At 42.5% G+C, this 18,646-nt stretch overlaps 1 protein-coding gene across 7 annotated transcripts in view; it reads right to left on the reverse strand.

Annotated features, from left to right (window-relative positions):
* The window catches only part of LOC115206305 (nuclear GTPase SLIP-GC), a 105,652-nt gene that overhangs the window by 24,601 nt on the left and 62,405 nt on the right, over positions 1-18,646 (reverse strand). For 6 of the 7 annotated variants that reach the window (XM_029773129.1, XM_029773104.1, XM_029773136.1 and 3 more), the window contains 9 exons: positions 13,441-13,527; positions 11,693-11,786; positions 11,381-11,597; positions 5,713-5,937; positions 5,308-5,508; positions 4,136-4,396; positions 3,636-3,729; positions 1,655-1,776; positions 1,381-1,554 (listed from right to left, as the gene is read on the reverse strand). In XM_029773129.1, coding sequence (XP_029628989.1) covers positions 1,381-1,554; positions 1,655-1,776; positions 3,636-3,729; positions 4,136-4,396; positions 5,308-5,508; positions 5,713-5,937; positions 11,381-11,597; positions 11,693-11,786; positions 13,441-13,527 — 1,475 coding nt within the window. The remainder of the gene's footprint in view (positions 1-1,380; positions 1,555-1,654; positions 1,777-3,635; positions 3,730-4,135; positions 4,397-5,307; positions 5,509-5,712; positions 5,938-11,380; positions 11,598-11,692; positions 11,787-13,440; positions 13,528-18,646) is intronic. The other variant, XM_029773142.1, reaches the window with a different exon arrangement.

An 18,646-nucleotide genomic window follows, 5' to 3' on the forward strand; every position in this document is an offset into this window, starting at 1 on the left:
TGCACAGCTATTCTCAGGTCTCACCGGAGATGTTCGATTGGGTTCAAGTCCGGGCTCTGGCTGAGCCACTCAAGGACAGAGACTTTGTCCTGTTGGAAGGTGAACCTTTGCCCCAGTATGACATCCTGAGCACTCTGGAGCAGGTTTTCATCAAGGATCTCTCTGTACTTTGCTCCGTTCATCTTTCCCTCGATCCTGACTAGTTTCCCAGTCCCTGCTGCTGAAAAACATCCCCACAGCATGATGCTGCCATCAACATGCTTCACCGTAGGGATGGTGCCAGGTTTCCTTCATACGTGACGCTTGGCATTCAGGCCAAAGAGTTCAAACTTGGTTTCATCAGACCAAAGAATCTTGTTTCACATGGTCTGAGAGTCCTTTAGGTGCCTTTTTTCAAACTCCAAGCAGGTTGTCATGTGCCTTTTACTGAGGATGGCTTCTGTTTGGCCACTCTACCATAAAGGACTGATCGGTGGAGTGCTGCAGCGATGCTTGTCCTTCTAGAAGGTTCTCCCATCTCCCCAGAGGAACACTGTCAGAGTAACCATCGGGTTCTTGGTCACCTTCCTGACCAAGGCCCTTCTCCCACGATTGCTCAGGTTGGCTGGGCAGACAGCTCTAGGAAGAGTCTTGGTGGTTCCAAACTTTAAGAATAATGGAGGCCACTGTGTTCTTGGGGACCTTCAATGCTGCAGACATTTCTTGGCATCCTTCCCCAGATCTGTTTCTCAACACAATCCTGTCTCGGAGCTGTTCGAAAATTGCTTCGACCTTGGTCTTTCATCTGACATGCACTGTCAACGTTTGGACCTTATATAGACAGGTTTGTGCCTGTCTTCGGACCATTGCTTCGACCTCATGGCTTGGTTTTTGCTCTGACATGCCATGTCATCTATGGGACTTGATATATAGTCCCTTTCCAAATCATGTCCAATCAATTGAATTTACCACAGTTGGACTCCAATCAAGTTGTAGAAACATCTCAAGGATGATCAATGGAAACAGGATACACCTGAGCTTAATTTCGAGTCTCATAGCAAATGGTTTGAATACTTAAGTAAGGTGTTTCAGTTTTTATTTTTTATACATTTGCAAAAATGTCTAAAAACCTGTTTTTGCTTTGTCATTATGGGGTATTGTGTGTAGATTGATGAGGAAAATATATGTATTTATTTAATACATTTTCTAAAATGTGGAAAAAGGGAAGGGGTCTGATTACTTTCTGAATGCCAATGTGAGTTACAAAAAGTAATCAAATCACTATGGGGCCCTGTTTGAGTGTTTTGATTTTCAGCTTCCCTGGCGCTACCACAAAATGGCTAATATGGATATAGGGTGTCAATGGAAAAGTCCTATTTTTAAAACTTTTTTATAGCTTACTGGTGCTATCACTTTGTTCATTAATTTCTCGTATGATTCTTCAGACTGTCGAACTCCGTCTGAGAGGCATCGTTCAAAAGTCTCATAAGCCTCATCCATAGTTTGACCAATGGACTTGATCTCATCCTTTAGCCTCTGTTCCAGAACCTGGCACACCTCTTCTTTGCTGTCTGTCTGAAATCCAAACTCAACATAATCAATATAATACACTGATTCACATATAAGAAGTATGTTAGCTGAGAGAAATACTTTTGTTCTGCTGTAAGTACAATACCATTTCACTGCTTTTGGCTCCTTGTATCAGAGAGAGGATCCCATAGGCTCCAGAAACATAATCTGAAATCTTTGTGCGACGATCATTGAGATTTCGGAGAAATTCCTGAAGTTTGGGTATTTCTGCAACATCAATTAAAAACAAGAGATTTATTTCTACCTTTGGTTGGTGTCTGTGTTCTTTGATGCTATTATTGATCCTGGATTCAATTCTTGATCATTTAATTTTCCTATTTCTGTTTGAGTTTGATTAACTGAATTATTGATTAAGGCCGTAAGCCTACGGTAGTTCTGCATGCAGATCGCAAGATAGGAATCAGTACTTAGTATGAGGCAAAAGAACAAGATATTCTTTGCCTAGAAGATGAGTCTCCTTACAATAAAGTGAAATGTTTCAGAGGACATGAGGATAGCTTAGCATGCTGTATGTATACACACTACCCACGATATTTGATAGAAAACAACAACCTGCATTATTGACTATCATATTGTCCAGGTTACATTTGGAGTTGTTGTTGACTGGGACGTATTGCAATTTAACAGATACTACAGGTCATATTCAAATAGGTATTCTGCTTGGGTGAAGTTTGTTGCTATGTAAAGCAGTTGGCATTACAATACACACAAATAATCTCAAAGAGAGCATAGGCATATCAATACAGGACAATTAGATGTAATCTGTGTCACGCTCTGACCTAGGAGAGCTGTTTTCTAGGCCAGGGTGTGATAGGTGGGTGGGCATTCTATGTTTTTTTTTCTATGTTTTGGCCGGGTATGGTTTCCAATCAGAGGCAGGTGTCTATCGTTGTCTCTGATTGGAAGCCATACTTAGGCAGCCTGTTTTTCCATTGTTGTTTGTGGGTAGTTGCTTTCTGTTTAGTTTGTTAGTATACCTGACAGAACTGTTTGGCTGTCATTTGTTTTTCTTTGTTAAGTGTTTTCATTAAAAGTAAAAGATGAGCACTCAACACGCTGCGCCTTGGACTCTTCAATACGAAGCCAGTGACAATCTGTCTCTGCAGGCTTAGAAAAACGTTTTACAAAATGGTTCTTTGTGGAGGGATAGGGGTCTACCAAGAACCGTTTGAGCATAATAACCCTTTTTGGAAGACAAGGTTTCTTTGTAAGGCAGGTGGTTCTACCTTGAACCTTTAACATCCTAAGAACAGTTTTTAGAAGAAAGGGTTCTTAGATGATTCTCTGGAAGAAAAAAGGATTCTTTGGAAGGCTAGAAGGGTTCTACATAGAACCATATATAATACTTCCCAGTATGCTCTATTGCAGGGAGATTTTCAGAATTGTTTGTTTTACAGTAATATCTGTTTTTCTTCGCAGGTACATTGATTGGTTGATACATTTTATGCTACACAAAGATAAATAACATACTGTTTTCTAAACGTATCCAATCTGTTGGATGTATTGCGCCCGTTACTGAGATGGTTGTTCCAGTTTAGATGATTGAGATGATTTAGTATTCAATCTTTCCTACCCTGGCAGTCATTCTGAATGCAGGTTGCAGGTGACAATTCCACTTGTTGGATATCCTAACTCTGGCTGGATTCCAATAGGAATTACACATTACTTTGCAAGCCAGCATAATGTGATTTGCAGGCCTGATGTGGCCTGTAAACCAGGATATTCCTAACACCACTGTGTTTGGGTATAACTAGGCCCTCAAAGAAAGGATTTGTGATATATGGAATGTATTGTCATAAATAATAACATTTTAAAGGCTAATAAGGCAGGTGGAACCGTTCATAGAGGGTTCTAGCAAGAACCCTCCAAAGATAAAAAGGGTTCTCAGTAGAACCTTTCATAGACAGTTCTAGGCAAAACCCTTCATAGAGGGTTCTAGGTAGAACCATATACAGGGGTTCTTTAAAGTACTCTACATAGAGGGTTCTAGACAGAACCCTCTGCAAACAGTTACCAAGCACCGAAAATAGTTGCCCTGTGGGGACAAAAATGTTCAGTTATCGTACCTGTCTCTTCTTGTTGCAAATGCTTTTCCTTTTGGTATTCCTTGGAACTCACAGTAAACACCTGAAGGAAACCCTTTCCCCCACTGAAGTGTTTCTGAAATTTTTTTATGAGACAATGACAGCCAATTAAATTAAGTCCGCACACTGACATTTTGCAAGGTCTAAAAATGAATATTCATTGTGCTCATGCTGAGCTCAAGGAGATGTGCTTCAACTAATTTAAAGTAATCAAATATATTTTGAAGATTTTGAAGAATATGACTGATAAATACCAGATTATAATAACTGTCTTAACTTATTGTAAATAAAAATACGTACCTATTACTCAATTGTTTGTTTTGTATATTAGACAACGAAAATGTCGAATGAAAAGCTTTAGTGTACAATGTAATCTTGCTTTCATTTAATTCCATGAAATTACTAAATCTTAACCACTACAACATACAGTATGAGCATGTTGACAAGTCACAGAATGCTCCTTTATGTCAGACATAACTTACCTTAATTTCTTTTTGTTTGTTGAATTTATCCCTCACTTGCCTCTTGGTTGTTTCATTTCTTCTCAAAATACAGGTACGTGCATCAGCCTTTTGATTCTCCTCAATGTCGTCTGTCTTGGTGCAGATGAAACTGATGCTTCGACATTCTCCACCAGGTCCAAAGAGGCTAACGGTGCTGTCTAAAATGTCCCATGATTCCTTTTCTGAAGTTGCTCGTGCAATGTCGCTTACAATCCACACAGCAGAGCAGTTTCCAACAAACTGAAGAAGTGTAACATTAACTTAAAACATTCCAACAGTAAAGGTACAATATACAGAATATATTATTCATAGCATACATAGCTTTCGTAGGCCTACATACATAGCCGCGGGAAGTAGGAGTGCTAAGGGTGCTGCAGCATCCCCTGAAAAATCAACAAAAAAAACGCTATAATTTTTATTTTCTTACACTCAAATAGTGCACTGGGCCTTTACTAGTATTAGTGGACCTATATAGACATCTGTGGTGCACTGGGCCTTTACTAGTATTAGTGGACCTATATAGACATCTGTAACACTGGGCCTTTACTAGTATTAGTGGACCTATATAGACATCTGTAACACTGGGCCTTTACTAGTATTAGTGGACCTATATAGACATCTGTGGTGCACTGGGCCTTTACTAGTATTAGTGGACCTATATAGACATCTGTAACACTGGGCCTTTACTAGTATTAGTGGACCTATATAGACATCTGTGGTGCACTGGGCCTTTACTAGTCCTGTATTAGGGACCGATATAGACGTCTGTAACACTGGGCCTTTACTAGTCCTGTATTAGGGACCGATATAGACGTCTGTAACACTGGGCCTTTACTAGTCCTGCGTTAGGGACCGATATAGACGTCTGTAACACTGGACCTTTACTAGTCATGTATTAGGGAACGATATAGACGTCTTCAGTGCCGGCGATTTCTTTTCTTCTGCATTCCAAACTACTTTCCGCAGCTATGATAATATAATATGTATTTATTCATCAATTATACATAAATATAAATAAAATACATAGATATAGCCAGCCATTTGGACATGTACCTATGATGTTGATCTATCACCAACCAAATTAGAAGTTGGATGTATGCAATTGTAATTAGAACATAGGATCATCATCAATAAGAATTGTAAATAATTACCAATTTCCACATCTCATCTCTGCTCTTGTTGCAGTCTCCATTGCCTGGAAGATCAACCAGCACAACATGCTCCAGCAGGTCTTTGGAGTTTGGCACCTTGATGATTATACACTTCACAAGCGGCCAATACTGTCTTTTAAATGTATCACTCTGTGTGTCACTCCGTGTGTAACAAGTTATCTTTTCAGAGAGTTCTTCAGCCTGCAATTGTAATAAAGCATCATTACATGCAATGACGAAAAAATATGTGTTTTTCTTAAAATAACACATTGACAAAGATCAAAGAACCTAATAGATTTGTAATCAGACCTGGTTGCCGACCTAAAATGTTTTTTTAACAAAAAACATTTCTCACCAAAGCACACAATCTTCACAGAAGTGAACTAGCATGACACTGTCACTTACTGTGTCACATATAAATATTTTCTTGACTGATAAACGAAACTCTGGAATTTCTCTGAAGTGCTTCCTGTCCATTAGTTCTTCTAAGGTTGCCCCACATCCATCTTTTCCATACAAAGCTGATATCTTTTCATCATCGTCATCGTCATCATCCCTTTCATGGTCTTCATCATTTCCATCCTCAAAAGATCTGTCACTGAAGATGGACCATAGCTCATCTTTCCATTCCTAATAAAAATGTAAAACCATAACAAATGTGTAATACATACTGTAACTCTGGGTGTTAAGAAACCACATAGCCAGCCTACTTCTAACGCTACAGTAGCAATGCAATGTCTAGGGGTCCTAGGCCATATGGAATTGTTGTTAGATGTTCAAACCATAGGTCATTTAGCTATTTGAAGTTGAATTTTAGGACACCTATAGGTCTATACAGTTAAAGTCGGAAGTTTCCGTACACTTAGGTAGGAGTCATTAAAACTTGTTTTTCAACCACTCCACAAATTTCTTGTTAACAAACTATAGTTTTGGCAAGTCGGTTAGGACATCTACTTTGTGCATGACACAAGTAATTTTTCCAATAATTGTTTACAGACAGATTATTTCACTTATAATTCACTGTATCACAATTCCAGTGGGTCAGAAGTTTACATAGACTAAGTTGACTGTGCCATTAAACAGCTTGGAAAATTCCCCAAAATTATGTCATGGCTTTAGAAGCTTCTGATTGGCTAATTGACATAATTTCAGTCAATTGGAGGTGTACCTGTGGATGTATTTCAAGGCATACCTTCAAACTCAGTGCCTCTTTGCTTGACATCATGGGAAAAGCAAAATAAATCTGCCAAGACTTCAGAAAAAAATTGTAGACCTCCACAAGTCTGGTTCGTCCTTGGGAACAATTTCCAAACGCCTGAAGGTACCACGTTCATCTATACAGACAATAGTACACAAGTATAAGCACTATGGGACCACGCAGCTGTCGTACCGCTCAGGAAGGAGATGAACGTACTCTGGTGCGAAAAGTGCAAATCAATCCCAGAACAACAGCAAAGGACCTTGTGAAGATGCTCCACAGTAAAACGAGTCCTATATCGACATAACCTGAAAGTCCGCTCAGCTAGGAAGAAGCCAGTGCTCCAAAACCGCCATAAAAAAAGCCAGACTACAGTTTGCAGCTGCACATGGGGACAAAGATCATTCTTTTTGGAGAAATGTCCTCTAGTCTGATGAAACAAAAATAGAACTGTTTAGCCATAATGACCATCGTTATGTTTGGAGGAAAAAGGGGGAGGCTTGCAAACCAAAGAACTCCATCCCAACCATGAAGCACAGGGGTGGCAGCATCATGTTGTGGGGGTGCTTTGCTGCAGGAGGGTCTGGTGCACTTCGCAAAATAGATGGCGTCATGAGGAAAGAAAATTGCGTGGTTATATTGAAACAACATCTCAAGACATCAGTCAGGAAGTTAAAGCTTGGTCGCAAATGGGTCTTCCAAATGGACAATGACCCCAAGTATACTTCCAAAGTTCTGGCAAAATGGCTTAAGGACAACAAAGTCAAGGTATTGGAGTGGCCATCACAAAGCCCTGACCTCAAGCCTATAGAAAATGTGTGGGCTGAACTGAAAAAGCGTGTGCGAGCAAGGAGGCCTACAAACCTGACTCAGTTACACCAGCTCTGTCAGGAGATATGGGCCAAAATTCATCCAACTTATTTTGGGAAGCTTGTGGAATGCTACCCAAAATGTTTGACCCAAGTTAAACAATTTAACAGCAATGCTACCAAATACTAATTGAGTGTATGCAAACTTCTGACCCACTGGGAATGTGATGAAAGAAATAAAAGCTGAAATAAATCATTCACTCTACTATTATTCTGACATTTCACATTCTTAAAACGTGTGGTGATCCTAACTGACCTAAAACAGGGATTTTTTACTAGGATAAAATGTCAGGAATTGTGAAAAACTGAGTTTAAATGTATTTGGCTAAGGTGTATGTAAACTTCCGACTTCAACTCTCTATATATAAGGAAAGTCAAAAGTTTTAGAAAACCTAATCATTCAAGGGTTTTTCTTTATTTTTACTATTTTCTACATTATACAGTAATAATGAAGATATCAAAACTATGAAATAACACCAAAAAAGTGTTAAACAAATCTAAATATATTTTATATTTGAGATTCTTCAAATAGCCATCCTTTGCCTTGATGACAGCTTTGCACACTCTTGGCATTCTCTCAACCAGCTTAATCTGGAATGAGTTTCCAACAGACTTGAAGGAGTTCCCACATATGCTGTTGGCTGCTTTTCCTTAACTCTGCGGTCTGACTCATCGCAAACCATCTCAATTTGGTTGAGGTCGGGGGATTGTGGAGGCCAGGTCATCTGATGCAGCACTCTGTCACTCTTTTTCTTGGTAAAATAGCCCTTACACTGCCTGGAGATGTGTTGGGTCATTGCCCTGTTGAAAAACAAATGATAGTCCCACTAAGCCCACACCAGATGGGATGGCATATCGTTGCAGAATGCTGTGGTAGACATGCTGCTTAAGTATGCCTTGAATTCTAAATAAATCACAGACAATGTCACCAGCAACACACCCCACACCATAACACCTCCTCCTCCATGCTTTACGGTGGGAATTAGACATGCGGAGATCATCCTTTCACCCACATCGCGTCTCACAAAGACCAAAAAAGTAAAATTTGGACTCCAGACCAAAGGACAAATTTCCACCGGTCTAATGTCCATTGCTCGTGTTTCTTGGCCCAAGCAAGTCTCTTCTTATTATTGGTGTCCTTTTTTAGTGGTTTCTTTGCAGCAATTCAGCCATGAAGGCCTGATTCAAAGTCTCCTCTGAACAGTTGATGTTGAGATGTGTCTGTTACTTGAACTCTATGAAGCATTTACTTGGGCTGCAATTTCTGAGGCTGGTAACTCTAATGAACGTCTCCTCTGCAGCAGAGGTAACTCTGGGTCTTCCATTCCTTTGGCGTTCCTCATGAGAGCCAGTTTCCTCATAGCGCTTGATGGTTTTTGCGACTACACTTGAAGAATCTTTAAAAGTCCTTAAAATGTTCCGTATTGACTGACCTTCATGTCTTAAAGTAATGATGGACTGTTGTTTCTCTTTGCTTATTTGAGCTGTTCTTGCCATAATATGGACTTAGTCTTTACCAAATGGGGCTATCTTCTGTATACCTCCCTATAACTTGTCACAACACAACTGATTGGCTGAAACGCATAGGGTCTAGTTTCCTGAATTTCCGCCTGACTGACGTGCCCAAAGTAAACTGCCTGTTACTCAGGCCCAGAAGCCAGGATATGCATATAATTGGTAGCATTGGATAGAAAACACTTTGAAGTTTCTAAAAATGTTAAAATAATGTCTGAGACTATAACAGAATTTATATATATTTTTAAGGTCCTAGGCTCTTATAATGGAAACCTATTGTTCCTATGTAAATCTGTCTCCCAGATTGCAATTCCTATGGCTTCCAGTAGATGTCAAGAGTCTTTATTCAAGGTTTCAGGCTTGTTTCTTCAAAAACGAGCAAGAATTTTGAGTTTTTGTGAAGAGACCACCGGTACAGTATCAGTCTTTCAGCGCGCGAGGAGGAGGGTGCGTGCTACTAATTTTACTTCCTATTGAACATACTACTTTCCGTATGAAATATTATAGTTTATTTACATTTTAGAGTACCTGAAGATTAGTGGTAGTTTTTTGGATTCCTTTGTCTGCATGTTGAACGAGTGGATTACTGAAATCGATGGCACCAACTAAACTGACTTTTTTGAGTATAAAGAAGGATTTTATCTAACAAATGACCATTCATGTTGTTGCTGGGACCCTTGGGATTGCAAACAGAGGAAGATCTTCAAAAGTATGTGATTTATTTGTGATTTTGTGAAGCCTGTGCTGGTTAAAAAATATGTTGATGTGGGGCGCCATCCTCAGACAATCGCATGCCATGCTTTCGTTGTAAAGCCTACTGTAAATCGAACAACGCAGTTAGATTCATAGGAATCTAAGCTTTTAAATGATATAAGATACTTGTATGTTCATGAATGTTTAATATTACGATTATTTATTTGAATTGAGCGCCGTCCAATTTCACAGGATGTTGTCGACAGGTGTCCCGCTAGCGGGACGCCTATCCCTAAGAAGTTTTTTAAGAAGGTAAGAAATTCCACATGATTCACTTTTAAGATGGCACACCTGTTAATTGAAATGCATTTCAGCTGACTACCTCATGAAGCTGGTTGAGAGAATGTGAAGAGTGTGCAAAGCTGTCATCAAGGCAAAGGGTAGCTACTTTGTAGAATCTCAAATATATTTAGATTTGTTTAATTACTACATATGTGTTATTTCATAGTTTTGATGTCTTCACTATTATTCTACAATGTAGAAAATACAAACAATAAAGAAAAATCCTTGAATGAATAGGTGTTCTAAAACTTTTGTTATATACGAAATATATTTGCCACAAAACTTACTTCCATACATTTTTGAAACTGGTACCGGGTTACCTTCAGACAAGTCTTGTAAAGCTTGTGGGTGTCGCTATATATGTCGTATGTGTTCATAATAGTCTCTGCTTTCGATGGTGGGTTCATATTCATTTGTAGCCTAAACCATTTCGACTCTACAGACAGAAGTTGGCACATTTGCTGTACTGACTTCAGATGACTTCAGATGAGTCCCGTGAATCTTGTGGTGGTCATAGAGCAAACCAGAAAACACCCCCGAGATTTTAGCATAAACGCTACAAGTCTTATTTTCGGAATGTCTTCTGGTCTGAAAAACATTGCTGTAGCTCTGCCACCTTCCACCGAAGATGCGGAAGGCCGACATCGGCGCATGCGGTGGATTGAGACGCAGCCCATGCACAAAACCAGATATCTTTAGCTTAAACAGGCAGATGTTGATGGGGCTTTTAATATGCTAATTGACTCATGGGCATGCCAATCTATGAGCCTGGCACAGCACCTGGACCCGGTTGCTTCTGCCCCTAGGGATGAGGTGTGGAAGTAAAAGTGTAGTGTCTATCTGTGACCTGCTACTAATCTATCTACAGTATCTATTGTATAACACCTGGAACACACTCAATTGAGTATCCAAAACACATATAAGAAACTGTACACTCTGACCCAATTTACACCTTGCATTATCCCTATCCAAACAGCTGTGATAGGATTACATTCTGAACTCTGGCATTTACTTACAATTACACCTGGTATTAAAATGCTTGCAAGTTGGCCAGATTGTGTCTGCACTGTGTTTTGATCTCACTTTTCCCTTGAATTTAAGACATCTTCATGACTGTATGGCAGAGCAAACCATCGGGTATGCCCTTAAATATTTTGATGTGCAACCTGGAATAAGAATTTAAGAGGACCAATGCTTCTACAAGGAACCCCCTCCCCACAAATATGTGCCGTGATGTGCAATGATGTTAGGGTACATTGTATTGTTGTTTCTTATATTGTTGCTTCTTTTAATGCAAGGTATATATTGGGTCAATGACAGACCTCGATTCAGATCTTAGTTTTAGTTACCTTGATATGTTTCAAAGAAGACTTTCATTAATTGTACTATTCCTCATGACACCACTTTAAAAACACTGTGAGATTAGGATATAAAAAGATGAAACAGATGCTATTACCTCCTCTGTCATGAACTCAATCTCTGCGATGTACTTCGAGTCTGTCATATTGGCCTCCACCTGAATCATGACCGACGTGCATGCCCCTTGGTTTCCAGAGGGCAGCAATTTTGTCTCACCCAAGATGGTGTTAATCAAGAAGCTCTTACCAGCTCCAGTCTTCCCAAAAACACCCACTATCTCTTTTTTGTCTTTCTCCAGCTTTTGGATTTTACCTCTGTTAGAAATGAAAAACGAAAACAATTAAAGCAATTTCGTCGCCTGTATGCGTTTCTCTCCATGTGTTTTCTCTCCAGATTTAAAAATGCTTACCTGAGGAAGTCAATGAGTTTTGTAGAAGGCAGATCATCAAGTTTGCTTTTGACACGTTGCATGATCTTCTTCACCTCTGTCTTGGTTTCAGTTTCTGGCAGAGTTAAACACAGGTCACCAACCAGTTATAACCTTGTTGTGTCAACATGCTTATAAAGGTGGAAAACATATTACATGGAAAAAACGAGGAATGCACAGTGGCATTCAGATCTGCTATATCATAAACTGAGATAAAATGTTGCTGTGTGCTGATAGAAGAGTTTACAGCATGTGTTGAGTTAAAGGAGTACTTCACTCAAATAACGATATATTTACTACTGTTAGAGGGATGGCTACAAGAGCAGAGCACTGGACTCTATAACACCACTTTTGAGTTCTGAAAACATTTGAAATATTACAGTCAACTGTAATTGTAGCTTCCCTAACTGTGCAAAGTGTAAACAGTGAACAGTGAACTGTCAGTCATGTACATTTGTAGGATTCTCAATTAGTAATGTCAATAACAAATTATCTTAAATGGTTTCGATATTATCTTTAAAAAGTTTGTAGCCCTTTACACTTGTACCATGTGTTGAGTTAAAGGAGTACCCCACTGGGTTGAAAATGTCAGATTTGGACCCTGATAAGTGCCTAAGTTGTATCTCAGTGGCTGTACAGTAACATGCTATACATGACATCAGAGCTCAGGGTTTCCACTTCAAGGCTCTGTAAGGGTTTTGACTGACAGCCATTCTGAACTTGAGCACCAAGCGGGGCAACAAGTTGCCCCCATCCCTCCCGCTAATTGGGCAACTTTTACCAAAATAAATGTTTGAGTAAAAGAAATGCTGAAAATTAAGAGGACATGTTTTTTGAAAGATGAGATGTTGAGGATGATAATATATGCCGCTTTGATGTCATACAAGCAAGCCAAACACCATCAAGTCTAAATAAATGTCACTCGAAAACAGCTTAAAGAAATGCAAATGCAGCTACTGTTATTATTCTTTTTGACGTTTGACGTGACTGTATGTTAGCAGTAGTCATACAACGGGTTGTTCTAATCCTGATTGGTTAAAAGCGCATTCCAGCCGACTTCGTCTCGGGCCTAACAACACCTGTAAACTTAACTAGGCAAGTCAGTTAAGAACAAATTCTAATTTATCATGACGGCCTACCCAGGACAACACTGGGCCAATTGTGCACTGCCCTATGGTACTCCCAATTACAGCCGAATGTGATGCAGCCTGGATTCGAACCAGGGACTACAGGGACCCTTCTTACACTGAGATTCAGTGCCTTATACCGCAGCACCACTCGGGAGCCCAATATATCCTCCAAACACCGGCTTCTCTGGCATTATCACTTAAGGAGACACCAGTTAGTCCTCTCACTGAAACCCTTGTAATGTTTTTTGTCTTATGTTGCACCTACCCCAGATTATTCTTATCATGTTACTAAATGTATCTAGATTACATTTAATATTTCATTATCAACAAATGCAGCAAATACTAAAGTAAATGTAAAATGCACATAATATCAATCAGTGTAATTTTTGGATTCAGGTGTACTGTGATGTTATCACCTTTAGTCTAATACTTTTCCCATAATCTCCAAACTGTTCCCTTTTAATTGCTACCATGGTTATGCATATGCTTTCCATATTTCTTCTGGAAGTACATTTAAATGAAGCCCTATCCATATAGGTTAATTCCCACAACTGTAAAGGGTTAAAATGATTGTGGTCCATATAAACAACATCCACATACCAAACGGTTCAATTATTCCGACAGTGGCACCACGTTGACGTTTCTTTGTTTTTTTGTTTGCATAGATCTCATCAGATTTCCTTTTGCCTGGAAACATTTGGAAACATCTTTTATTAATTAATACACAAATCATCCAGCAGCAGTAACAGATCTTCCAATCTCGTTATAGCCAATACTGTTAAGCAAATGAGTTGCATCAGTTGGTGAAAAAGCATTTCAGATTGTCTACTTACTGCATGCTTATGATAAACGGTACAAAGGGGTACTTGCAACTCAAGAGTAAAGTACATCATAATTCAATAGTATGACTTATGATTTACTAAGTGTGCTCAATTATTAGGCAAGTGAGTATTCTGATCTAATCATTATTTCTATTCACATTTTCGAACTCCAAACCATATAAACTTGAATGCTTATTGGATTTAATCATTTTCAGGTGATATGTATTTGTGTAATGAGGGAGGGTGTGGCGAAAGTGAATAAGGTGTGCATAATTATTAGGCAGCCTCATTACCTCAGGTAAAAAGGGCCAAAAAAGAGATTTAACTGACACTGAAAAGCCAAAAATGTAAAATGCCTTTCAGACGGATGCGACACTCTTTAAATAGCTAAACTATTGAGGCGTGACCACCAGACAATCAAACGTTTTGTTGCGAATAGTCAACTGGGGCGCAAAAAACGCATGGGGAAGAAAAGACGCAAATTAACTGCAAAAGACTTGAGAAGAATTAAACGTCAAACTACCAGGAACCCATTATCCTCCAGTGCCACCGTATTCCAGAACTGCAACCTACCTGGAGTGTTCAAAGTACAAGGTGTCAAGTGCTCAGAGACATGGCCAAGGTCAAGAAGACTGAAACAAGACCACCACTGAATAAGATTCACAAGTTGAAGCATCAAGATTGGGCAAAGAAATACCTGAAGACAGATTTTTCAAAGGTTTTATGGACAGATGAAATGAAAGTGACTCTTGATGGACCAAATGGATGGGCCCGTGGCTGGATCAGTAATGGACACAGGGCCCCACTTTGAGTCAGGTGCCAGCAAGGTGAAGGAGGGGTACTGGTATGGGCTGCTATCATTGAGGATGAGGTAGTTGGACATTTTCGGGTTGAAGATGGACTGAAACTCAACTCCCAAACCTCCTGCCAGTTTCTGGAAGATTCTTTCGTCAAACAGTGGTACAGGAAGAAGTCCTCAGCATTCTAGAAAGCCATGATCTTTATGCAGGACAATGCTCCATCACATGCATCCAAGTACTCCACTGCTTGGCTAGCCAGCAAGGGCCTCAAAGATGCCTGAATAACGACCTGGCCCCCTTCCTCACCTGACTTAAATTCTATTGAGAACTTGTGGGCCCTTCTCAAATGTGAGATTTACAGTGAGGGAAGACAATAGACCTCTTTTAACAGCATTTGGGAGGCTGTGGTTGCTGCTTCAGCGAAAATTGATCATGAACAGATCAAGAAACTGACAGACTCCATGGATGGAAGGCTCATGGCAGTTATTGAAAATAAGGGTGGCTACAAGTGGGGGAAAAACGTATTTGATCCCCTGCTGATTTTGTACGTTTGCCCACTGACATAGAAATGATCAGTCTATAATGTTAATAGTAGGTTTATTTGAACAGTGAGAGACAGAATAACAACAAAAAAATCCAGAAAAACGCATGTCAGAAATGTTATAAAATGATTTGCATTTTAATGAGGGAAATAAGTATTTGACCCCTCTGCAAAACATGACTTAGTACTTGGTGGCAAAACCCTTGTTGGCAATCACAGAGGTCAGACGTTTCTTGTAGTTGGCCACCAGGTTTGCACACATCTCAGGAGGAATTTTGTCCCACTCCTCTTTGCAGATCTTCTCCAAGTCATTAAGTTTTCGAGGCTGACTGTCATGTCCTGACCAGCAGATGGAGCTGTTGTAGTAGTTTGGGGGTCAGGACGTGGCAGTCTTGTGTGTGTGTTTGAATGTTCTCTGTGTCTTGTGACTCCTGATCAGGAACAGCTGGGGATCGTTGTTCCTTATTGGGAGTCATATATGTAGGAGTATGTTTGTCACTGGGGGTTGTGGGTGGTTGTTTTTGCACTGCGTTTATAGCCTGTAAAACTGTTACTGTTGTCACCGTTATTGTTTTTTCAAGTGGATGCTTTACTCTTTTTTGGTAATAAATAACCATGAGTATTCACATACCTGCTGCGCCTTGGTCCATTTATGAAGACAACCATTACAGAACCACCCACCAAAGGACCAAGCAGCAGAAGAGGAGGAAGCCACAGGAGAGAAAAAGGGAGGAATGGACATGGGAGGACGTCCTGGACGGCAAGGGAGCCTACACCTGGGAAGAGATCCTAGCCGGAAGGGATCGCCTCCCATGGGAACAGGTGGAGGCACTCAGGAGAGCGGAGGCAGCTGGACAGAGGAACCAACATGAATGTTATGCTGGAACACGGCTGGCGAGGAAGCGCACCCCCAATAATTTTTTGGGGGGGGCACACGGGTAGCTTGGCCAGGCCAGGGAAGAGCCGTAAGCCAGCTACCCGTGACTACAGGGAGGTGCATATGAGGTGGAGGGCGCCATGTTACGCTGTGGTACTCACCATCTCGCCTATACGGACGCACAGCCCAGTTCGCCCAGTACCAGCGCCCCGCAGGTGCCAGGGCAAGGGGAGCATCGAGCCGGAAGGGGTGATGCCAACCCTGCACTCAAGACCGCCAGTGCGCCCTTTCGGTCCGGTGTTTCCCGCTAGACGCACTAGCATGGAGGTGCGTGTCTCCAGGCTGGCACGTCCAATACCAGCCCCACGCATCAGGAGTCTAGTGTGTCAGCCCAGCCTCGCCAGTCAACAGTCACCAGAGCTGCCCGCCAGTCAACAGTCACCAGAGCTGGCCGCCAGTCAACAGTCACCAGAGCTAGCCGCCTGTCAACAGTCACCAGAGCGGCCCGCCAGTCAACAGTCACCAGAGCTGCCCGCCAGTCAACAGTCACCAGAGCTGCCCGCCAGTCAACAGTCACCAGACTGCCCTGAACTGCCAGAGTGGCCAGACTGCCCTGAACTGCTAGAGTGGCCAGACTGCCCTGAACTGCCAGAGTGGCCAGACTGCCCTGAACTGCCAGAGTAGCCAGACTGCCCTGAACTGCCAGAGTGGCCAGACTGCCCTGAACTGCCAGAGTGGCCAGACTGCCCTGAACTGCCAGAGTGGCCCTCCTGCCCTCCGGTCCAGCCCGAGTGGCCCTCCTGCCCTCCGGTCCAGCCCGAGTGGCCCTCCTGCCCTCCGGTCCAGCCCGAGTGGCCCTCCGGCCCAGCCCGAGTGGCCCTCCTGCCCTCCGGTCCAGCCCGAGTGGCCCTCCTGCCCTCCGGCCCAGCCCGAGTGGCCCTCCTGCCCTCCGGCCCAGCCCGAGTGGCCCTCCTGCTCTCCGGCCCAGCCCGAGGGGCCCTCCTGCCCTCCGGCCCAGCCCGAGGGGCCCTCCTGCCCTCCGGCCCAGCCCGAGGGGCCCTCCTGCCCTCCGGCCCAGCCCGAGTGGCCCTCCTGTCCCCCGGCCCAGCCCGAGTGGACCTCCTGTCCCTCGGCCCAGCCCGAGGGGCCCTCCTGTCCTCCGGTCCAGCCCGAGTGGTCCATCTGCCAGGGTCAGCCCGAGTGGCCCGTCTGCCCGGCGCAGCTATCGGCGCCATCAAAGTGGGCGACGCCGAAGGTGGAGCGAGGTCCACGGCCTGCACCTGAGCCACCTCCAGGATAGGTGGGTTGGGGAGGGAGGGTGTAGCACAGTGCCGTCGGTGATGGCAGCCACCCTCCCTTCCCTCCCTTATTGTTTAAGGGTTAGTGTTTATGGGTTTTGTTGGGGATTTTGTTTATTGGTGTTTTGTTTTGTGGTTAGGTGCATTCCGGGGTCTGCACCTTGAGGGGGGGTACTGTCACGTCCTGCCCAGCAGATGGAGCTGTTGTAGTAGTTTGGGGGTCAGGACGTGGCAGTCTTGTGTGTGTGTTTGAATGTTCTCTGTGTCTTGTGACTCCTGATCAGGAACAGCTGGGGATCGTTGTTCCTGATTGGGAGTCATATATGTAGGAGTATGTTTGTCACTGGGGGTTGTGGGTGGTTGTTTTTGCACTGCGTTTATAGCCTGTAAAACTGTTACTGTTGTCACCTTTATTGTTTTTTAAAGTGGATGCTTTACTCTTTTTTGGTAATAAATAACCATGAGTATTCACATACCTGCTGCGCCTTGGTCCATTTATGAAGACAACCGTTACACTGACGTTTGGCAAATCGAACCTTCAGCTCCCTCCACAGATTTTCTATGGGATTAAGGTCTGGAGACTGGCTCGGCCACTACAGGACCTTAATGTGCTTCTTCTTGAGCCACCCCTTTGTTGCCTTGGCCGTGTGTTTTGGGTCATTGTCAGGCTGGAATACCCATCCACGACCCATTTTCAATGCCCTGGTTGAGGGAAGGAGATTCACACCCAAGATTTGACAGTACATGGCCCATCCATCGTCCCTTTGATGTGGTGAAGTTGTCCTGTCCCCTTAGCAGAAAAACACCCCCAAAGCATAATGTTTCCACCTCCATGTTTGACGGTGGAGATGGTGTTCTTGGGGTCATAGGCAGCATTCCTCCTCCTCCAAATACGGCAAGTTGAGTTGATGTCAAAGAGCTCCATTTTGGTATCATCTGACCACAACACTTTCACCAGTTGTCCTCTGAGTCATTCAGATGTTCATTGGCAAACTTCAGACGGGCATGTATATGTATTCTTGAGCAGGGGGACCTTGTGGGCACTGCAGGATTTCAGTCCTTCACAGCGTAGTGTGTTACCAATTATTTTCTTGGTGACTATGGTCCCAGCTGCCTTGAGATCATTGACAAGATCCTCACGTGTAGTTCTGGGCTGATTCCTCACCGTTCTCATGATCATTGCAACTCCACGAGGTGAGATGTTGCATGGAGCCCCAGGCCAAGGGAGATTGACAGTTCTTTTGTGTTTCTTCCATTTGCAAATAATCGCACCAAATGTTGTCACCTTCTCACCAAGCTGCTTGGCGATGGTCTTGTAGCCCATTCCAGCCTTGTGTAGGTCTACAATCTTGTCCCTGACATCCTTGGAGAGCTCTTTGGTCTTGGCCATGCTGGAGAGTTTGGAATCTGATTGATTGATTGCTTCTGTGGACAGGTGTCTTTTTTACAGGTAACAAGCTGCAGTTAGG

This window comes from Salmo trutta, chromosome 1, assembly GCF_901001165.1.
Source record: "Salmo trutta chromosome 1, fSalTru1.1, whole genome shotgun sequence".
NCBI classification, from domain to species: Eukaryota; Metazoa; Chordata; class Actinopteri; order Salmoniformes; family Salmonidae; genus Salmo; species Salmo trutta.